This window comes from Rhinoraja longicauda, chromosome 19 (assembly GCF_053455715.1).
Source record: "Rhinoraja longicauda isolate Sanriku21f chromosome 19, sRhiLon1.1, whole genome shotgun sequence".
In the NCBI taxonomy this organism is placed as follows: Eukaryota; Metazoa; Chordata; class Chondrichthyes; order Rajiformes; family Arhynchobatidae; genus Rhinoraja; species Rhinoraja longicauda.
The window spans coordinates 29872254-29895537 of NC_135971.1; the positions used below are offsets into that span (position 1 = coordinate 29872254).

Genomic DNA, 23284 nt, shown 5'->3' on the forward strand with positions numbered 1-23284 from the left:
ATCTGAATGGTGTCAAGTTAGGAGGAGGGGGAGTTCAACGAGATCTGGGTGTCCTAGTGCATCAGTCAATGAAAGGAAGCATGCAGGTTCAGCAGGCAGTGAAGAAAGCCAATGGAATGTTGGCCTTCGTAACAAGAGGAGTTGAGTATAGGAGCAAAGAGGTCCTTCTACAGTTGTACCGGGCCCTGGTGAGACCGCACCTGGAGTACTGTGTGCAGTTTTGGTCTCCAAATTTGAGGAAGGATATTCTTGCTATGGAGGGCGTGCAGCGTAGGTTCACTAGGTTAATTCCCGGATTGGCGGGACTGTCGTATGTTGAAAGGCTGGAGCGATTGGGCTTGTATACACTGGAATTTAGAAGGATGAGGGGGGATCTTATTGAAACATATAAGATAATTAGGGGATTGGACACATTAGAGGCAGATAACATGTTCCCAATGTTGGGGGAGTCCAGAACAAGGGGCCACAGTTTGAGAATAAGGGGTAGGCCATTTAGAACGGAGATGAGGAAGAACTTTTTCAGTCAGAGGGTGGTGAAGGTGTGGAATTCTCTGCCTCAGAAGGCAGTGGAGGCCAGTTCGTTGGATGCTTTCAAGAGAGAGCTGGATAGAGCTCTTAAGGATAGCGGAGTGAGGGGGTATGGGGAGAAGGCAGGAACGGGGTACTGATTGAGAGTGATCAGCCATGATCGCATTGAATGGCGGAGCTGGCTCGAAGGGCTGAATGGCCTACTCCTGCACCTATTGTCTATTGTCTATTGTCTACTCAGTTATCTAAACTTGGCTCCTGTTTGCTGCTTAAAATTCCAACTGAATGGATGTCATGATCCCACGGAATGTCAGAACCCGATTCAGGTCCCTTTGAAGAAAACCATTAAAATCACTTCCAGGAAAAAGATGTTGAAATTCATCGACCGCGACAGTCCACAAACTAATTCAGGTTCAAAGCTCATTCAGAGGCCGACACGTGTAACACACACAGAGCCGACACATACACGTGCACACGCCTGCACACACACAAGTTCACTCACACTCACGTGCGTACATACATGTACACACAAATGCATAACGCACACAGGGCCGACGGACAGTTCACTATCAATGGTGATCGGTGTATGGCAGTGTTCATTGGATACATCTGCATACACACGTAACATACACATACTCGTGCACGCACATGCAAAATGCACGCAGGGCTGACTATATATACACATGGGCACACGCAGTTACACACGTATGTTGGATGCATCCGTACACACACACGTCACACACAGGACTGGCAGTTCACTATCATTGGTGATCGATGTGTGGCAGTGTTCATTGGGTGCATCTGTGTACACACACACACACTCAGCCACACAAGCGTAACACACACGGGGGTATGAAGAGAAAGCAACTTCAGATCCTGATTCCTGGGATCGCGGTGAATCACTGTGACTGTAAGCGGCTCTCACTGTCTGTCAGTCAGTCAGATCTGAAATCAGTTCTTACGCACATCTTCAACTTGCCTCGGTGGCTGGAGACAACGATTCTTGCTCTGTTGCACCAGTCACTGAAAACAAAGGAACACAACTGGTGAGTGATGTTGGAGGGGGCACAGCCGAGAGGGAAACAGACAGTAATAAATTATTGGGGGACACACACAGTAATGTGTCCAGAGTACACATGGTGCAAAACGGTAAAACAATATTTGAGGAAACATTCAGTAATAAATCATGATAGAGGGCTCGGTAAGTCCCACTGAGTTGCTCCAGCATTTTGTGTCTATCTTTGGTCAATAAGTATCAGAGGGCCTGTCTATCAGTGGAAAGGTAATCTTGTGATAGATAAAATGGTGAGAGGGGCAAAGTTTCAAGGAGATGTGCGAGGCAAGTTGTTTTTCTCGTTGTCACTTTACACGGAAGGTACTGAGTGCCTGGACTATGCAAGGGTGGTGAATCTGTGGAATTCTTGGCCACAGAAGGCTGTGGAGGCAAAGCAGTGAATATATTTAAGGCAGAGATAGATAGATTCTTGATTAGTGCGGGTGTCAGAGGTTATGGGAGATTTCAATATGCAGGTAGACTGCGAAAGTCAGGTTGGTACTGGACCCTAAGAAAAGGAGTTTGTAGTGTGCCTCCGAGATGGATGCTTGAACTGGAGCCTACCAGGGAGAAGGCAATTCTGGATTTAGTGTTGTGTAATGTACTGGATTTAATAAGGAAACTAAAGGTAAAGGAACCATTAGGAGGTAGTGGCCATAACATGTTTTAATTTGCAATTTGAGAGGGAGAAGGTAAAATCAGAAGTGTCAGTGTTGCAGTTGAACAAGTTGAACAACATGGAGGCATGAGGAGCTGACCAAAGTTGACTGGAAAGGGTCCCTAGCAGGGATGACAGTGGAACAGCAATGGCAGGAATTTCTGGGAATAATCCAGAAGATGCAGCATCATTTTATTCCAAAGAGGAAGAAAGATTCTAAGGGGAATAAGAGGCAACCGGATCTGACAAGGGAAGTCAAGGACAGTATAAAAATAAAAAAGACATAACATAGCAAAGATGAGCAGGATGCCAGAAGATTGGGTAACTTTTGAAGATCAACAGAAGGTAACTAAAAAGGCAATATTGGGAGAAAAGATAAAGTGCGAAGGTAAGCTAGCCAAGAATATATAGTAAAAGCTTCTTTAGGTATGTGAAGAGGAAAAGATTAGTGAAGGCAAATGTGGGTCCCTTGAAGACAGAAACAGGTGAATTTATTATGGGGAACAAGGAAATGGCAGACGGGTTGAAAAGGCACTTTGGTTCTTTATTTGCTAAGACACAAATAATCTCCCAGAAGTACTAGGGTACAGAGGATCTAGGGTGACGGAGAAACTGAAGGAAATTCACATTTAGCCGGGAAATCGTGTTGGGAAGACTGATGGGACTGAAGGCTGATAAATCCCCAGGGCCTGGTCTGCATCCCAGGGTAGTCAAGGAGGTGGCTCTAGAAATCGTGGATGCATTGGTGATCATTTGACAATGTTCCATTGATTCTGGATCAGTTCCTGTGGATTGGAAGGTAGCAAATGTTATCCCACTTTTTAAGAAAGGAGGGAGAGAGAAAACAGGAGATTATAGACCAGTTAGCCTGACATCGGTGGTGGGGAAGTTGCTGGAGTCAATTATTAAAGATGTAATAACAGTGGATTTGGAGAGCAGTAAAAGGATCGGTCCAAGTCAGCATGGATTTATGAAGGGGAAATCTTGTTTGACTAATCTTCTGGAATTTTTTGAGGATGTAACAAGTAAAATGGATAAAGGAGAGCCAGTAAATGTAGTGTATCTGGACGTTCAGAAAGCCTTTGATAAGGTCCCACACAGGAAATTAGTGGGCAAAATTAGAGCACATGGTATTGGGGGTATGATATTGACATGGATCGAAAATTGGTAGGTAGACAGGAAACAAAGAGTAGGAATTAACGGGTCCTTTTCAGAATGGCAGGCTGTGACTTGATCCTGTGACCGCAGCTATTTACAATATATTTTCATGATTTAGATGAAGGAATTAAAAGTAACATAAGCAAATTTACAGATGACACAAAGCTGGGTGGCAGAGTGAACTGTGAAGAGGCTATGAGGATGCAGGGTAACTTGGGTAGGTTGGGTGAGTGAGCAATGTATGGCAGATGCAGTATAATGTGGATAAATGTGAGGTTATCCACTTTGGTGCCAAGGACAAGGCAGATTATAATCTGAATGGTACCAGATTAGGAAAAGGGGAAGTGAAACGAGATGTGTGTGTCCTTGTACATCAGTCACTGACAGTAAGCATGCAGGTACAGCAAGAGGATTTGAGTAGAGGAGCAAAGAGGTCCTTCTGCAGTTGTACAGGGCCCTGGTGAGGCCATACCTGGATATTGTGTGCAGTTATGGTCTCCAAATTTGAGGAAGGACATTCTTGCTATTGAGGGAGAGCAGCGTAGGTTCACGAGGTTAATTCCCAGGATGGCGGGACTGTCATATGACGCAAGAATGGAACAAATGGGCTTGTATTCACAGGAATTTAGGATCAGAGCAGATCTTATAGAAACATATAAGATTATTAAGTCAAGTCAAGTCAAGTCAAGTCAATTTTATTTGTATAGCACATTTAAAAACAACCCACGTTGACCAAAGTGCTGCACATCTGATTAGGAAAAAAAAAAAGAAACATACAGTGGCAGTCAGCCAAGACATTGGACAAGCTAGATGCTCCCGATGTTGGGGGAGTCCAGAAACAGGGGCCACAATTTTAGAATGAGAGCTAGGCCATTTAGAACTGAGATGAGGGAAAAACTTCTTCACCCAGAGTTGTGAGTTTGTGGAATTCTCTGCATTAGAAGGCAGTAGAGGCCGATTCACTGGATGCATTCAAAAGAGAGTCAGATAGGGCTCTTAGGGCTAGCGGAATCAAGGGATATGGGGAGAAGGCAGGAACGGGGGAGATTGTGGATGATCAACCATGATCACATTGAATGGCGGTGCGTACAGGCTCGAAGGGCCAAATGGTCTGCTCTTGCACTAATTTTCTATGTTTCTCTGTTATGGGGAGAAGGCAGGAGAATGGGGTGAGGGAGAGATGAATCAGCCATGAATGAATGGCGGAGTAGACTTGATGGGCCAAATTGCCTAATCCTACTCCTGTCTCTTATGATCTTATGAACCATATGTGGCGGTAGAGGTAGATGTGATAATGGAGTTTACGAGGCAGTAGATAGGCACATGGATATGCAAGGAATGGGGAGATATGGATGATATGCAGGTAGATAAGCGATGGTCTTGGCATCATGTTCATTATGTGCTGAAGGGCCTGTCCTTGTGCTGTGCTGCTCCATGTTTTGTGTGTCGTTGCTTCACTCTCTCTGAGACTGCGTCGCTACAAACCATTGGTTTCGGTGACTTGCACCTGGCCACCTCTGGCCCAGATGTCGGTGACGGCCGTCATGACCGCCAGGCACCTGCCAAAGTCTTCGGCCGGACACCGGGCGGCGAGGGAGGAGAGTTTGCGAGCTACCTTGAGGGCCTGGCGGTATCGCTCCTGCTGCACCTTGGCCCGCTCCCTCGGCGACGCGGGCGGGAGCTGACCGCCGAGGAAGTGTTCCTGCGTCCAGCGAGCGGCGCAGAGCGAGGGCTCAAAGAGGTCGGAGCCCAGCAGCCGCCGGAGAGCCAGGACGTGCCGGCAGGGGAGCCTCATGGAGGTGCGGAAGGCACACTGGCAGCTGGCCTGGTCCGTCACCAGGGCCCGGCGCCGGCACACGGGCCAGGCCCTCTCGGCCTCCAGGCTGAGAAAGGAGACCGACTCCGCTTCCTGCAGCTCCGTCCGCACCCGGCGGAAGGCGAAGTCGGTGAGCAGCGCCCGGTAGGAACACTCCGCGGAGTTGTCCTCTGGCCCTGCGGGGGGCTCACTCTGCAACACCCGCTGGTCGCACTCGGCCCGCACCGTGTCCACGGCCTTCAGGAGGTCCCGGGTGAAGGAGGTCACGTTGGAGAAGTCCTCGACCGTGGCCGCCAGCCTCTGGCTCATCACCTGCACCCGCTGGAGGGTGCTGGTGAGGTAGCTCTCGTTCTCGTGCTTGAAGCCCTCCACCCACTGGCGGCAGGACCCGTGCCACGTCGTGTGGAAGTAGTCGACGGCGCTCTCCGCGTTGGAGTCCAGCAGCTGGCGGTACAGCAGGTCGTAGTCCTCAGTCGACGTGGCGTAACACATACTGTGCAGGATCTGCAGCAGCTGGCTCCTGGCGGGAAGAAAGGGAAGAGGAGACAAGGTGAGGAACCTCCCGGTGCAGCACGGTGGCGTAGCGGTGGAGTTGCTGCCTTAAGTGCCAGTCCCAGGATCCATCCTGTCTACAGGCATTGTCTGTGTGGAGTTTGCACGTTCTCCCTGTGACCAAGTGGGTTTCCTCCGGTTTCCTCCCAAGTTCCAAAGACGTGCAGGTTTGTACGTTAATTGGCCTCTGTAAATTGTCCCGTGTGTCGCCCAGAACTAGTGTGAACCAAAGATACTAGAGGAACAAGATGGACCACTCCGTTGAAATCGCCTATACTGAAGTGTAGTGTGCAAAGGAGCGGGACGTCCGCCATTTTAGTAAGCAAAACCCGCCGTTCGTTCTGCCTCTCGCAGTGTAATCAGTGTTTTGGGGGAACAGTATGTGTGATTATACCATTAAAATGCAGAAAATATCTCATCTATCAATTCATAGATTTTTGTTATTTTTTCTTTTTAAACGTTTCTGCAATTTTCTTCCCACTAAAATGGCGCCATGACCTTCTACGATTTTTAAGGCCGAGTGGTCTATCTTGTTCCTCTAGTATCTTTGGTGTGAACGGGTGATTAATGGTCGGGCTGGACTCAGTGGGGCAAAGGGCCCGTTTCCAATCTGTATTTCCAAAACTAAACCAAACTCTCACCTCAACAGTCCCCAACGGCTACAAGAAAAACTCCAACATTTCATTCTCTACGAAAAATAAAGTGACCTCCTCAATGACTACTGAACAGTGGAGTCAAACAGCACGGAAATAGGCCTCTCGGCCCAACTCGTCCTTGCTGACCAACATGCCCCATCTAATGCTGACCAAGATGCCCCATCTAATGCTGACCAAGATGCCCCATCTAATGCTGACCAGATGCCCCATCTACAGAAAGGGGAGAGGAGGGGGCAAAAGGGGAAGGAACAGGCAAAGGGAGAGAGGAGGGTGGAAAGGAGGGAGAGTGGGGCAGGGGTAGACTGGATTGTGCAGACCATGTTGAGGAATGAGTCGCACCCTTATCTGACCCACGCCGTGACAGGAGGAGGAATATGTGGGATAACCCAACCTCCCCCTCCCACTCCGGTCCCAGGATGGAATCACGATGCCAGAGCTTATTGTTGCCCGATGGTGGAGGAGAGGGGAAAGGAGGAGAGTAGAGGGAAGGAGAGGAGGCGGGAGGAGGAGAGTAGGGGGAAGAGTGGAGGACGGGGAAGGAGGAGAGGAGTGGGTGAAGGAGGAGAGGAGTGGGTGAAGGAGGGGAGGAGTGGGTGAAGGAGGGGTGGAGTGGGTGAGGAGGAGGAGGAAGAAACAGGAGTAGGGGAAAGGAGAGAAGGGGCGGAGAAGGAGAGAAGGGGCGGAGGAGAAGAGGGAGATGGAGGAAGGAGGGGGAGAAAGAAAGAAGGGAAGGAGGAGTGGGTAAGATAGAAGGAAAGAAAAAAGAGAGAGAGGGCAGAGTGGAGGAGATGGGACATGGGTAGACTGGATTGTGCAGAGGGATGAGAGTCACAACTTTACCAAACCAACACAATCTGACAGGAGGAGGAATATTTGGGCCCCCCACCCACCCGCTCCACTCCGGCCCCACGAGGGAATGGCGGTGCCAGTGCTTACTGTTGCCCGGCGGTCACGTGCAGCTTCTCGGCGGTCACGTGGTCCTGGAAGACGCTCAGGGTGTGGGCGAGGCAGGCCAGCAGCTTGCAGTGGGGCAGCACGTCGGTCACCAGCTCCCCGTCACACGCCTGGCCGCCGACCATCACCGCCCGCGTTCCCTCCGCCGCCGGGTTCTTCTGCCTGAAGATGCGCAGAAGCTGCCGGACGGTCTCGCGCTCCTCGCTCTGCAGGAACCACAGGCACGCCAGCTCGCTCTCCCCGTTGCCGTCGATGGCCAGCAGCAGGTAGGTGGGCAGCCACAGGCCCGCCCAGCTGTAGGTGGCACCCACCAGCAGCACCTCGGGGAACCTCTCGAAGGTCTGCTTCATGCGGCCGTCCTGGTAGTAGATGGCCTGCAACACGTTGGCCTTGTTCACCACCACCACCACCGTGCCGTCTGCAAACAAACGCAGACAAGAGTTATAGAAACACATAAAATAGGTGCAGGAGGCCATTTGGCCCTTCGAACCAGCACCGCCATTCACTGTGATCATGGCTGATCATCCACAATCAGTAACCGGTGCCTGCCTTCTCCCCATATCCCTTGATACCACTAGCGCCTAGAGCTCTATCTAACTCTCTTTTAAATTCATCCAGTGAATTGCCCTCCACTGCCTTCTGTGGCAGAGAATCCCACAAATTCACAACTCTCTGGGTGAAAAAGTGTCTTCTCACCTCAGTTTTAAATGGCCTCTCCTTTATTCTTAGACTGTGTCCCCTGGTTCTGGACTCCCCCAACATTGGGAAAATTTTCCTGCATCTAGCTTGTTCAGTCCTTTTATAATCTTATACGTCTCTTTAAGATCCCCTCTCATCCTTCTAAACCCCAGTCTTTCCTCATATGACAAGAACAGGCAGAACAAGGGACTGACCCACTCTCACCCTGGCCACAAACTCTTTGAAGTAGAAACACAGAAAATAGGTGCAGGAGTAGGCCATTCGGCCCTTCGAGCCAGTACCGCCATTCAATATGATCATGGCTGATCATCCAGAATCAGTACCCTGTTCTGGCTTTCTCCCCATATCCCTTGATTCCATCAGCCCTAAGACCTACAGTGCATTCAGAAAGTATTCAGACCCCTTCAGCTTTTTCACATTTTGTTACATTACAGCCTTATTTTAAAATGGATTAAATTCTTTTTTTTTAAATCGTCAATCTACACGCAATACCCCAGAATGAAGAAGCGAAGTAATTTAAAAGAAATAGCTGAAATATCACATTTACATAAGTATTCAAACCTTTGCTATGACGCTCAAAATTGAGTTGAGGTTCATTTTGTTTCCATTGATTATCCTTGAGATGTTTCTACATCTTGATTGAAGTCCACCAGAGGTAAATTAAATTGATTGTACATGATTTGGAAAGGTACACATCTGTCTATATAAGGTCCCACAGTTGACAGTGCATGTCACAGCAAAAACCAAGACACGAAGACGAAGGAATTGTCCGTAGACCTCCAAGACAGGATTGTGTCGAGACACAGATCTGGGGAAGGGTATAAAACACTTTCTGCAGCATTGCAGGTCCCGAAGAGCACAGTGGCCTCCATCATTCTTAAATGGAAAAAACTTTGGAACCACCAGGACTCTTCATAGAGCTGGCCACTCGGCCAAACTGAGCAATCAGGGGAGAAGGGCCTTGGTCAGGGAGGTGACCAAGAACCCGATGATCACTCTGACAGAGCTCCAAAGTTCCTCTGTGAAGATGGGAGAACCTTCCAGAAGGCCAACTTTCCTGCAGCACTCCACCAGTCAGGCCTTTATGGTTGAGTGGCCAGACGGAAGCCACTCCTCAGTAAAAGGCACATGATGGCCTGCTTGGAGTTTGCCAAAAGGCACCTAAAGGACTCACTGACCATGAGAGATAAGATTCTCTTGTCTGATGAAACCAAGATTGAACTCTTTGGCCTGAATGCCAAACGTCACGTTTGGGGGAAGCCAGGCACTGCTCATCACCTGGCGAATACCATACCTACGGTGAGGCATGGTGGTGGCAGCATCATGTTGTGGGGATGTTTTTCAGCGGCAGGAACTGGGACACTAGTCAGGATCGAGGGAAAAATGAACAGAGCAAAGTAAAGAGAGATCCTTGATGAAAACCTGCTCCAGAGCGTTCTGGACCTCAGACTGGGGAGGAGGTTCACCTTCCAACAGGACAATGACCCCAAGCACACAGCCAAGACAACGCAGGAGTGGCTTCATGACAAGTCTGTGAATGTCCTTGAGTGGCCCAGCCAGAACCCGGACTTGAACCCGGACATCTCTGGAGGGACCTGAAAATAGCTGTGCATCGACACTCCCCATCCAACCTGACAGAGCTTGAGAGAAGAATGGGAGAAATTACCCAAATACAGGTGTGCCAAGCTTGTAGCGTCATACCCAAGAAGACTTGAGGCTGTAATTACTGCCAAAGATGCCTCAACAAAGTACTGAGTAAAGGGTCTGAATACATTTGTAAATGTGATATGTTATTTCTTTTTAATTACTTTGCAAAATTTTCTAAACACTTGTTTTCGCTTTTTTATTATGGGGTATTGTGTGTAGATTGATGATAAAAAAATAATTTAATCCATTTTAAAATAAGGCTGTAACATAACAAAATGTGGAAAAAGTGAAGGGGTGTGAATACTTTCTGAATGCACTGTATATCTAACTCTCTCATGAAGCCCTCCCCTCTGGGCACATCCAGACACAAAAACAGCCTCTCCCCACGAGTGGTAGGTCTAGTTAACAACCACTCTACACCACTACATTCTGGTCTGTAAGCCAAACAATTATGAACTCTCCAAGTGCATTTTAGATATTTACATGTGCAATATTTAGCAAAGCTGCCACTTATTACTCTTGCACTTTATTTTTGCATTGTTTAATTATAATGTTTTTTAATTGTCTGCTGTCTCGTGTTTTTACCAGGTGTAGTAAAGCACCAAGTCAAATTCCTTGTTTGTCTACAAACTAGGCCGATAAATTGAATCCGATTCTAAAATAGATTCTGCACAAAGCACTGGTAACGCACAGTGACATTCGTGAGGTACGTTTGCCTTCATCGGTCGGTGCACTGAGTACAAGAGACAGATAGTCAAGATGCAGCTCCATCAAACTCTAGAGAAACAAGGATCTGCAGATGCTGGTTCATGACAAAAGACAAAGTGCGAGAGTAACTCAGCAGGTCAGGCAGTATCTCTGGAGTTTCCCTCTCCCCTGACTCTCGGTCTGAGTAAGAGTCTTGACCTGAAACGTCTCCTATTCTTTTTCTCGAGAGATGCTGCCTGACCCGCTGAGTTACTGCAGCATTTTGTGTCCATCTCCAGTGTAAACCAGCATCTGCAGTTCTTTCCCACACATGTCTGGAAAACATGGATACGTGATATTTCAGGTTGGGACCCTTCTTCAACTAATTGTGGCAAGTCGGGGGGGGGGGGAGGAAGAAAGCTGGAAGAGAGATGGGGGCAGGACAAAGACTTGCAAGTGACAGGTGGAGGAAGGAACTGCAGATGGGGTGGGGTTGCAGGAGGGAAGAGTCATCTGAAGAGTGCGTGGCACGATCCAAGAGCGATCCCATGAGAAAGTATTGGGGACACAGCTGTAGAGTTGCTGCCTTACAGCGCTACAGACCCGGGTTCCATCCTGACTGTGGGTGCGGTCTGTATGGAGTTTGTACGTTCATGGGTTTTCTCCGGGTGCTCCGGTTTCCTCCCACACTCCAAAGACTTGCAGGATAGGAGGTTACTTGGTTTCAGTAAGTTGTAATAAGAAATTGCCGCTTGTGTGTGTAAGTTAGCGTACAGGATCATCGTTGGTCAGCACCAACTCGGTGGGCCGAACGGCCAGATAAATGTGAGGTTATCCACTTTGGCGGCAAGAACAGGAAAGCAGAGTATTACCTGAATGGTGAACGATTAGGAGAAGGGGAGATGCAATGTGACCTGGGTGTCATGGTGCACCTGTCATTGAAAGCAAGCGTGCAGGTCCAGCAGGCAGTGAAGAAAGCGAATGGTATGTTGGCATTCATAGCAAGAGGATTTGAGTTCAGGAGCAGGGAGGTTCTACTGCAGTTGTACAGGGCCTTGGTGAGACCGCACCTGGAGTATTGTGTGCAGTTTTGGGCTCCTAATCTGAGGAAAGACGTTCTTGCCTTAGAGGAAGTACAGAGAAGGTTCACTGGATTGATCCCTGGGATGGCGGGACTTTCATATGAAGAAAGACTGGATAGACTAGGCTTGTACTCGCTGGAATTTAGAAGACTGAGGGGGGATCTTATAGAAACATATAAAATTCTTAAGGGGTTGGAGAGGCTAGATGCGGGAAGATTGTTCCCGATGTTGGGGGAGTCCAGTACCAGGGGTCACAGCTTAAGGATAAGGGGGAAATCTTTTAGGACCGAGATGAGAAAACATTTCTTCACACAGAGTGGTGAGTCTGTGGAATTCCCTGCCACAGAAGGTAGTTGAGGCCAGTTCATTGGCTATATTTAAGAGGGAGTTAGATTTGGCCCTTTTTGCTAAAGGGATCAGGGGGTATGGAGAGAAGGCTTACTGAGCTGGATGATCAGCCATGATCATATTGAATGGCGGTGCAGGCTCAAAGGACCGAATGGCCTACTCCTGCACCTATTTTCTATGTTTCTATGTTTCCGTGCTGTATCTCTGAAGTGCGAAAGTCATTGACTATCCCAGGGGAGAGGAGGGAGTGATCTAGTGACAAGACAGTGCACTATCATGAGATGGGGGAAGGAGGATCCACACCCAATCCTCATCCATTTATTTGGAGTATTGGGAGCAGTTTTGGCCCCATGTCTAAGGATGTGCTGGCGGTGGAGAGGGTCCAGAGGAGGTTTACCAGAATGAAACCAGGAATGTCTGGGTTAACATCTGATCAGTGTTTGACGGCACTGGGCCTGTACTCGCTGGAGTTTAGAAGGATCAGGAGGGGCCTCGTTGAAACTTACCAGATAGTGAAATGCCTGGGTAGAGTGCATGTGGAAAGGATCTTTCCACTCGTGGGAGAGTCTAGGAATCATGGCTGATCTATCTTTCCCTCTCAACCCCATTTGCCACCCTAACGAATCAAGAACCTGTCAATCTCTACTGCAATGAATTCCACAGACTTGGCCTCCACAGCCATCTGTAGCAGTGATTTCCACAGATCCACCACCCTCTGACTAAAGATATTCCTTCTCATCTCCTTTCTAAAGGAACGTCCTTTTATTGTGAGGCTGCACCCTCTGTTCCATCACTCTCCCACTAGTGGAAACATCCTCTCCACATCCACTTTATCCGGTCCTTTCACTATTCGGTAAGTTTCAGTGAGGTTCCCCCTCATCCTTCTAAACTCCAGCGAGTACAGGCCCAGAGCCATCAAATGGTCATCATACGTTAACCCAATAAAGGGGTGATCCGCATTAATCCGGAATGAAGGAAGGATGCAGGATACCCCAGGACAAGAGAGGGAGTGGTGCAAACCTGGAGCAGCCGGTTAGGCCTGGGACAAGCGAGGACACCTTCACCTACCTTGATTCTTGATCAGTACGGGTGTCAGAGGTTATGGGGAGAAGGCAGGAGAATGGGGTTAGGGGAGAGAGATAGATCAGCCATGATTGAATGACGGAGTAGACCTGATGGGCCGAATGGCCTAATTCTACTCCTATTCCTTATGACCTTACCCTTGACGGCTGCCAGTGTGGGCACCATCATCTCCAAGTCGGTTTTGTTGGTCTTGAACTCGTCCCATTTCTCCTTGCGTGCGGGGCTATGGGCATCCTCATCAGTGAGCACCTTGCCGGCAACCTCCCCCAGCTGCACCTGGACACCCGCTCCATTACTCCGCAGCGAGACGATGGAAGTGGGGTCCACGCGCAGCGCTGTAACAAAGCGCCTTTGGTGCCGGAGCCTCTCCTCCTCTTCCTGTGGGGTACAAGCAAGATCCTAGGGTCAGTTCATCCGGTTTGGAGGTCAATTGTCCTCTGTAAATTGCCCCGAGCGTGTCGGGAGTGGATGAGAAAGTAGGACAACATAGAACCAGTGCACGTAGGTGGTCGATGATCAGCGTGGACTAGGTAGGCCTATGTTTCCATGCTGTATCTGTAAACTAAGCTCAGATCCCATATTAGAACACAGAACAGCACAGGAATGGGCCCTCCAGCCTACATTATCTGTGCCAAACATGATGCCAAGTTGAACTGATCTCATCTCCCTGTACATGATCCATATCGCTCAATTCCCTGAACTTCCATGTGCCTTTCCCAAAGCCTCTTAAACACCCCTATCGTATCTGCATCCACCACCATCTCTAGCAGTGCATTCCCAGCCCCCACCCCTCTCTGTGTAAAAATCTTGCCTCGCACATTAAACCTCCCCCCTCTCACCATATCACTCTGTCGTCTAGTGTTGGACATTTCCACCCTGGGCACAAGCCTCTGACTGCCGACCTTAACTTTATATACTTCCGTCGAGTCTTCCCTCAACCTCTGACGCTCCAGAAAAAATAACCCAAGTTTATTCAACCTCCCCCTGTAGCTGAAACCCTCTAATCCAGGCAGCATTCTGGTCAACCTCCTCTGCACCCTCTCCAAAGCCTCCACACCTTTCCTGTAATGGAGCGACTAGAACTGCAAATAATACTCCAAATGCAGTCTAACTAAAGCCCTATAGAGCTGCATCATGACTTGCTGACTCTTATATTTAATGCCCCTAGCACAGAAGACAAGCATACCACACGTTTCACCCATACTGGTTAACATATGATGATCGTTTGTCAGCACTGGGCCTGTACTCGATAGAGTTTAGAAGAATGAGAGGGGACCTCATTGAAACGTACCGAATAGTGAAACGTTTGGATAAATGTGGAGAGGATGCTTCCTCCAGTGGAAGAGTGTCGGACAAGAGGCCATAGCCTCAGAATTAAAGGACATTCCTTTAGGAAGGAGAGGAGGAATTTCTTGAGTCAGAGGGTGGTGAATTGGTGGAATTCTTTGCCACAGAAGGCTGTGGAGACCAAGTCAGTGGATATATTTATGGCAGAGATAGATGGATTCTTAATTATTGCTGGTGTCAGGGGTTATGGGGAGAAGGCAGATGAATGGGGTTAGGAGGGAGAGATAGATCAGCCGTGATTGAATGGCGGAATAGACGATGGGCTGAATGGCCTAATTCTGCTCCTGTCACTTATGAGGCCTTCTTCACCACCCTATCTACTTGTGCTGCCTCCTTCAGTGAGCTATGAACTTGAACTCCAAGATCCCTCTGCACATCAATGCTGTTAATGGTCATGCCATTAAACGTATACTCTCTCCTTGCATTTAACCTGTCAAAGTGCATCACCTCACACTTGCTCAGGTTAAACTCCATCTGCCATTTCTCCACCCCTTTCTGCAGCTGGTCTACGTTCTGATATCTACTGACAGCATTTCTCGTTGTCTGCAACTCCTAATTTTGGTGTCATTAACAAACTTACTCACCAACCCATCTACATTTACGCCTCGGTCAGATATATATATATATAATACAAAATCTCTCTAACTCTGGCCCCAGCCCATTCCTGAATTTTTATCCCTGTCCAATTGACTTTGCCTTCAGCAGCTATTTGGAACTTTCTCCCTCTGTGTCTCTGCACCTCCACAACTACCATGGAGTAAAAACAATCGGACCATATTCCCCATCTAGTTTAGTCTAGTTTCTTGTCACGTGTACAAAAAAGCTTTTTTGTTGCATGCTACCAGTCCATGGAACGACTATCCATAATTACAATCAAGCCGTCCACAGTCGAAATGTGTTGGAAGGAACTGCAGATGCTGGTTTAATCCGAAGATAGATACAAAAAGGTGGAGTAACTCAGTGGATCAGGAAGCATCGATCTGAAGAAGGGTCTCGACCCGAAACTGCACCTATTCCTTTTCTGGTCTGAAGAGGGGCTTGCCCCGAAAAGTCACCTATTCCTTTTCTGGTTTGAAGAAGGGTCTTGACCCAAAACGTCACCTATTCCTTTTCTCCAGAGGTGCTGTCTGACCTACTGAGTTCCTCCGGATTTTTGTGTCTAAGCCGTCCACAGACACAGGATAAAGGGAATAATGATTAGCATCAGATAAAGTCCAGTAAAGTCCAATTAAAGATAGTCCGAGAGTCTCCATTCTATGCCTCTCATGAACAGATATACTTCTCTCAGATCACCCTCAGACACTCTTGCCTCCTTAAACCACATTATAAGACATTCCTTGAAATCCACCAACTCCACCTAAGTTATAGGTCATCTCCAGAATCCCTGCTAAGGCAGTTCACATCAATTACTTTGATAATGTCCCTGAAAGCGGGAGGTATTTTTAGTGCGTTAGAACTACGTAAATAAAACTTGTTACTGTGAGGGAAATGACTAGTGATATTGATGTATCAGTCTGACTCTGTTAAACAATGCCAAAGTTGTCAGAGTTCAGAGGCTGGATTGATATCCCAGTGGGGGAGTGTGATATCATCCCATAGAATCACACCGCCTCTTCCACCTACATTGTCGGCAATGACCATCAAGCACCCATCTTGTTCTGTTCTATGTGTCGGGGCAGCACGGTGGTGCAGCGGAAGAGTTGCTGTGTTACAGCGCCAGAGACTCGGGTTTGATCCTGACTACGGGTGCTGTCTGTACGGAGATTGTACGTTCTCCCCATGTGTTTTCTTCGGGAGCTGCGGTTTCCTCTCACACTCTAAAGATGCACAGGTTTATAGGCTAATTGGCTTGGTAAAATTGAAAGTTGTCCCTGATGTGGGTAGGATAGCGTTAATGTGCAGGGAATGCTGGCCAGCCTGGACTTGGTGGGCTGAAGGGCCTGTTTACACGCTGTATGTCTAAACTAAACAGCAGATTCTAGTTTACGCCAATTCTAGACACAAAAAGCTGGAGCAACTCAGCGGTTCAGACAACATTTCTGGAGAAAAGAAAAAGGTGACATTTCGGGTCGAGACCCTTCTTCAGACCAGCCGGGAAGGATCCGAAACGTCACCTATTCCTTTTCTCCAGAGATGATGCTTGACCCGCTGAGTTACTCCAGCTTGTTGTGTCCATCTTTGTTGCTATGTATTATGTTTTCTTGAGCCAATGCTGCACAAATCCCATTTTATTGCACCCTACAGCTTTAAGTCCCACCGATATGTGCTGGTGCCACAGGTAACATTCTCTCACAGGCAAAGACACGGGCAGAGAGACAGAGTTCTGATAAACTCTTTATAAATAATTACGTGGACATATTCTGGACGGCACGGTGGCGCAGCTGTAGAGTTGCTGCCTTACAGCGCTTGCAGCGCCGGAGACCCGGGTTCAATCCCGACTACGTGTGCTGTCTGTGTGGAGTTTTTACGTTCCCCTCTGTGTGGGTTTTCTCCGAGATCATCAGTTTCCTCCCACACTCCAAATATGTACAGGTGTCGAAGTTATTTGGTTTGGTGTATGTGTAGATTGTCCCGTGTGTGGAGGATAGTGTTAATGTGGGGGGATCGCCGGTCGGCGCGCACTTGGTGGGCCGAAGGGCCTGTTTCTGTGCTGTATCACTGAACTAGGATATTCAACCGCCCAGGATCCAAGGCTGGAACCGAGCGTGTACAGAACTAGTAGAATGCTCTTTGAAAACGTGGAGAGGTGGGACAATACACACACACACACACACAGACACCACCCCAGCCCCCCCCCCACACACACACACACACAGACACCACCCCCGCCCCCCCCCACACACACACACACACACACACACACAGACACCCCCCCCGCCCCCCCCACACACACACACACACACACACTGAGCCGACAAACTGAAGCAGTGGCAGATCCAACAACTCCACCTGGCTGGTGTGTGTGTTCTGCTTTTACCTGCGGCACCGTGTGGTTATGCGATTCATTCATCTCTTTCACCACAAACTTGTTTCCATCCGCAGAAAGCCGGACTTTAATGACACAGGGACACTTCATCTTGTTGGTTCTGAAAAAGACAGTGGGAGGCAGTGTGTAAGCCAACTGGGTGAAGACCAGCAAACGATAGACACAAAATGCTGGAGTAACTCAGCGGGTCGTGCATCATCTCTGGAGAAAAGGAATAGGTGGCGCTTCGGATTGAGACCCTTCTTCAGTTTTGTTTAGTTCAGTTTATTGTCACGTGTACCGAGGTACAGTGAAAAGCTTTGTTGCATGCTAACCAGTCAGTGGGAAGACAATACATGATTACAATCGAGCCATTTACAGTGATTTACATCACAAAGGAATAACATTTAGTGCAAGGTAAAGTACAAAGAAAGATAGTCCGAGGGTCACCAATGAGGAAGATCACAGTTCAGGACTGCTCTCTCGTTGTGGTAGGATGATTCAGACCAGCAGTGTGTGGCGATCTTTTACAATCATCACAGAATCCAACAGAAATATTCCATTGACATTGGCCATGAAGCAGTGTGAGTGGGAAGACAAGATGGTGTGCTGAATGACTGCCCTTTGACTGATAATAAACTCTTTCACAAACTGGGGGGACTTGAAGCAACAGCTGCAATAAAATGTGATTCATGCAGGATTGGTGTAAGATAACATAGTGCATAACAAAGGAGATGGACACAAAATGCTGGAGTAACTCAGCGGGTCAGGCAGCATCTCTGGAGAAAAGGAGTAGGTGACATTTCTGGTTGGGAACCTTTATCAGACTGAGAGTCAGAGGAGAGGGAACTAGGGGGATGAAGGGTTATAAAGAACAAATGAATGAAAGATATGAAAGAACAAATCAAAGCCAGCAACAATGATAAAGAAAAGGTGGAGCCCACAATGGTCCATTGTTGGCGGTGGAGAAGGTGATAAGAAGTTGATACAAACAGTGAAACTAAGCAAGACGACAGTGAAATTAATAGAACGACGAGAATGGGAGAAACTTCTAGTTTACCTCCCCCCTGACTCTCAGCCTTAAGACAGGTGTCAAACCGAAACGTCACCTATTATTTTTCTCCAGAGATGCTGCCCTACCTGCTGAGTTGCTTCACCATTTTGTGTCTATCTTCAGTGTAAATCAGCATCTGTAGTTTCTTCCTACACATAGTACATAACAAGCTGAGTGCTTGATGGTCATTGCAGGCGGAAGACCCTGTGTGATTTAATGGGATAATATCACACTCCCCCACTGGGATATCAATCCAGTCTCTGAACCATAAAACACAAACTATCAAATTGTCAATTGTCCCAAGTGTGCAGGCAGTGGATGGCAAAGTGGGATAACATGGATAATACCGTGTCCCTTGTGTTAACACAGCAAATTGTATGTCACAAGTGGAATAGATAGGGTGAATGCATAAATCTTTTATCCAGGATTGGGGAATCAAGATCCAGAGGACAGTTTAACATGAGAGGGGAAAGATTTAAAAAGAACACAAGGGGTAACCTTTTCTGCACAGTGTGGTGGTAAATGGAACTAGCTTCCAGATGAGGTAGTTTAGGCAGGTACTCTAGCATTTAAAATACATTTGGAAAGGTACATGGATAGGGAAGGTTCTGAGGGCAGGTGGGACTGGTGTACATGGGCCATCTCGATGAGCATGGGCAAGTTGGACCGAAGGGCCTATTTCTGTGTGGGATGACTCTACCACTCTATATAATCCCAGCGGGTAGGAATGGGAAAATGTGTGGTGGGGGAGAGAGAAGGAGAGAGAGGTAGAGAGAGAGGTAGAAAGGTACAGGAGGAGAGGTAGAGAGGTGGAGTGGGAGAGAGGGAGAGAGGTGGAGAGAGGGAGAGGTGGAGGTGAGACGGGGGAGAGAGGTGGGGAGATGCACACACACACAATCAAAGATGAACAAAGAGTGCAAAAGAGAGAAAAAAATTGAAGAGAGGGGAGAGAGAGACAGAGAAAAAAAAGAGAAAGAGACAGACAGGGGCAGCAGAGGAGCTGCTGCCTCACAGCGCCGGAGACTCAGGTTCGATCCTGACTACAGGTGCTGTCTGTGCGGAGAATGTACGTCCTCCCTGTGACCACGTGGGTTTTGTCCAAGTGGTTTCCTTCCACATTCTAAAGACGTGCAGGTTTGTGGGTTAATTTGCTTTTGTAAATTGCCCCTCGTGTGTAGAGAGTGGATGAGAAAGTGGGATAACATAGAACTAGTGTGAATGGATGATTGGTGGTCGGTGTGGACTCGATGGGCCAAAAGGCCTGTTTCCATGATGTAACTCTAAACAAAACTAACTACCCGGCTAAACTTATACAATTAAATTTAAAAGGATTAAAACATCTTTAAATAAGAACGTAGGAGACAGGAGCAGGTGTGGACCATGTTCCATGTTCTCCCACTTTGTCATCCACTCCCAACAATAGACAATAGACAATAGACAATAGGTGCAGGAGTAGGCCATTCAGCCCTTCGAGCCAGCACCGCCATTCAATGCGATCATGGCTGATCACTCTCAATCAGTACCCCGTTCCTGCCTTCTCCCCATACCCCCTCACTCCGCTATCCTTAAGAGCTCTATCCAGCTCTCTCTTGAAAGCATCCAACGAACTGGCCTCCACTGCCTTCTGAGGCAGAGAATTCCACACCTTCACCACCCTCTGACTGAAAAAGTTCTTCCTCATCTCCGTTCTAAATGGCCTACCCCTTATTCTTAAACTGTGGCCCCTTGTTCTGGACTCCCCCAACATTGGGAACATGTTATCTGCCTCTAATGTGTCCAATCCCCTAATTATCTTATATGTTTCAATAAGATCCCCCCTCATCCTTCTAAATTCCAGTGTATACAAGCCCAATCGCTCCAGCCTTTCAACATACGACAGTCCCGCCATTCCGGGAATTAACCTAGTGAACCTACGCTGCACGCCCTCCATAGCAAGAATATCCTTCCTCAAATTTGGAGACCAAAACTGCACACAGTACTCCAGGTGCGGTCTCACCAGGGCCCGGTACAACTGTAGAAGGACCTCTTTGCTCCTATACTCAACTCCTCTTGTTACGAAGGCCAACATTCCATTGGCTTTCTTCACTGCCTGCTGTACCTGCATGCTTCCTTTCATTGACTGATGCACTAGGACACCCAGATCTCGTTGAACTCCCCCTCCTCCTAACTTGACACCATTCAGATAATAATCTGCCTTTCTATTCTTACTTCCAAAGTGAATAACCTCACATTTATCTACATTAAACTGCATCTGCCATGTATCCGCCCACTCACACAACCTGTCCAAGTCACCCTGCAGCCTTATTGCATCTTCCTCACAATTCACACTACCCCCCAACTTAGTATCATCTGCAAATTTGCTAATGGTACTTTTAATCCCTTCGTCTAAGTCATTAATGTATATCGTAAATAGCTGGGGTCCCAGCACCGAACCTTGCGGTACCCCACTGGTCACTGCCTGCCATTCCGAAAGGGACCCATTTATCCCCACTCTTTGCTTTCTGTCTGTCAACCAATTTTCTATCCATGTCAGTACCCTACCCCCAATACCATGTGCCCTAATTTTGCCCACTAATCTCCTATGTGGGACCTTGTCGAAGGCTTTCTGAAAGTCGAGGTACACCACATCCACTGACTCTCCCCTGTCAATTTTCCTAGTTACATCCTCAAAAAATTCCAGTAGATTTGTCAAGCATGATTTCCCCTTCGTAAATCCATGCTGACTCGGAATGATCCCGTTACTGCTATCCAAATGCTCAGCAATTTTGTCTTTTATAATTGACTCCAGCATCTTCCCCACCACTGATGTCAGACTAACTGGTCTATAATTACCCGTTTTCTCTCTCCCTCCTTTCTTAAAAAGTGGGATAACATTTGCTATCCTCCAATCCACAGGAACTGATCCTGAATCTATAGAACATTGAAAAATGATCTCCAATGCTTCCACTATTTCTAGAGCCACCTCCTTAAGTACTCTGGGATGCAGACCATCAGGCCCTGGGGATTTATCAGCCTTCAGCCCCATCAGTCTACCCAAAACCATTTCATGCCTAATGTGGATTTCCTTCAGTTCCTCCATCACCCTAGGTTCTCCGGCCCCTAGAACATTTGGGAGATTGTGTGTATCTTCCTCAGTGAAGACAGATCCAAAGTAACGGTTTAACTCGTCTGCCATTTCTTTGTTCCCCATAATAAATTCCCCTGCTTCTGTCTTCAAGGGACCCACATTTGCCTTGACTATTTTTTCCCTCTTCACGTACCTAAAAAAACTTTTGCTATCCTCCTTTATATTATTGGCTAGTTTACCCTCGTACCTCATCTTTTCTCCCCGTATTGCCTTTTTAGTTAACTTTTGTTGCTCTTTAAAAGAGTCCCAATCCTCTGTCTTCCCACTCTTCTTTGCTATGTTATACTTCCTCTCCTTAATTTTTATGCTGTCCCTGACTTCCCTCGTCAGCCACAGGTGTCTCTTACTCCCCTTAGAGTCTTTCCACCTCTTTGGAATAAATTGATCCTGCAACCTCTGCATTATTCCCAGGAATACCTGCCATTGCTGTTCTACCGTCTTCCCTGCTAGGGCCTCCTTCCAATCAATTTTGGCCAGCTCCTGCCTCATGCCTCTGTAATCCCCTTTGCTATACTGTAATACCGACACTTCCGATTTTCCCTTCTGCCTTTCCATTTGCAGAGTAAAACTTATCATGTTGTGATCACTGCCTCCTAATGGCTCTTTTACCTCTAGTCCCCTTATCAGATCAGGATCATTACACAACACTAAATCCAGAATTGCCTTCTCCCTGGTAGGCTCCAGTACAAGCTGTTCTAAGAATCCATCTCGAAGGCACTCTACAAACTCTCTTTCCTGGGGTCCATTTCCAACCTGATTTTCCCAGTCTACCTGCATGTTGAAATGTCCCATAACCACCGTAGCATTACATTTTTGACACGCCAATTTTATCTCCTGATTCAACTTGCACCGTATGTCGAGGCTACTGTTTGGGGGCCTATAGATAACTCCCATTAGGGTCTTTTTACCCTTACAATTTCTCATTTCTATCCATACTGATTCAACATCTCCTGATTCTATGTCACCCCTTGTAAGGGAATGAATATCATTCCTTACCATCAGAGCAACCCCACCCCCTCTGCCCACCTGTCTGTCTTTTCTATACGTTGTGTACCCCTGAATATTCAGTTCCCAGCCCTGGTCCTCTTGTAGCCATGTCTCAGTGATCCCTACAACATCATACTTGCCCATGACTAACTGAGCCTCAAGCTCATCCACTTTATTTTTTATACTACGCGCATTTAAGTACACTCGGGACGATTTACAGAGGGCCAATTAACCAAGAAACCTGCACGTTTTGGATACGGGAGGGAACTGAAGCACACAGAAGAAACACAGCTGGTCACAGAGAGGATGTGCAAACTCCACACACGGAGAGCACCCGTGGTCAGGATGGAACCGGGATCCCCGGCGTTGTGAGGCAGTGGCTCTACCAACGGCGCCGCTGTGTCGCCCCTGCAAGTATTTCCTCACCTCTGGATTGTCCGTTTGCCGGATCCTTTGGTCTTGAATAACTTGCCGCCGTGAATGCACGCGTAGTCGATCTCGGCAAAGTTCAGCGCGTCGTTCATCGGGCGCTTGGGTGCCCGACGCCGCTGCGCCTTGATGGTCCGTGAGTGCCTGGTCCACATCTGCACGGAGCTGTCCCTCTGGTAGCGCCGGTACTCCCGGTGCAGCTCGCTGTAGCTCGAGAACTCGGCGCCCACTCGGAAACCCACCACCTGGGACATGGCTGCACGTGTGTCAGATGGAGTTGGCAGACTGATCCCACCTGGAGAGCGGGCACTGAGAATAGACCACAGGCAGCAGCTGCAGGTCAGCCAAGGTAGAACGCATCACAACAGCTCATATATACAGTTCAAGAACAGCACGGTGGTCCAACTGTAGAGTCACCACCTCACGGCGCCAGAGACCCAGGATCCATCCTTT

At 48.0% G+C, this 23284-nt stretch overlaps 1 protein-coding gene and 1 pseudogene across 2 annotated transcripts in view; one reads left to right on the forward strand and one right to left on the reverse strand.

The window, feature by feature from the left end:
* Nucleotides 1-23284, forward strand: part of LOC144603211 (major histocompatibility complex class I-related protein 1-like) — a 1020820-nt pseudogene that overhangs the window by 931743 nt on the left and 65793 nt on the right. The window lies entirely within an intron of this gene.
* LOC144602751 (zinc finger SWIM domain-containing protein 1-like) lies at nucleotides 1499-23085 on the reverse strand. The gene is made up of 6 exons (XM_078415887.1): nucleotides 22829-23085; nucleotides 17247-17355; nucleotides 13060-13300; nucleotides 7359-7794; nucleotides 4884-5734; nucleotides 1499-1551 (listed from the first exon to the last, which is right to left on the reverse strand). Exons 1-6 carry the CDS (start codon nucleotides 23083-23085, stop codon nucleotides 1499-1501), a joined length of 1947 nt encoding a protein of 648 aa, XP_078272013.1.

Coding starts and splice junctions, on each gene's coding strand:
- LOC144602751 (XM_078415887.1), bottom strand. CDS start 23,085: ATGTCCCAGGTGGTGGGTTTCCGAGTGGGCGCCGAGTTCTCGAGCTAC. Junction 17,356..22,828: donor GGCAAACGGACAATCCAGAG/GTGAGGAAATAC, acceptor TGTCTTTTTCAG/AACCAACAAGATGAAGTGTC. Junction 1,552..4,883: donor GCAAGTCACCGAAACCAATG/GTTTGTAGCGAC, acceptor CTTTGTTTTCAG/TGACTGGTGCAACAGAGCAA.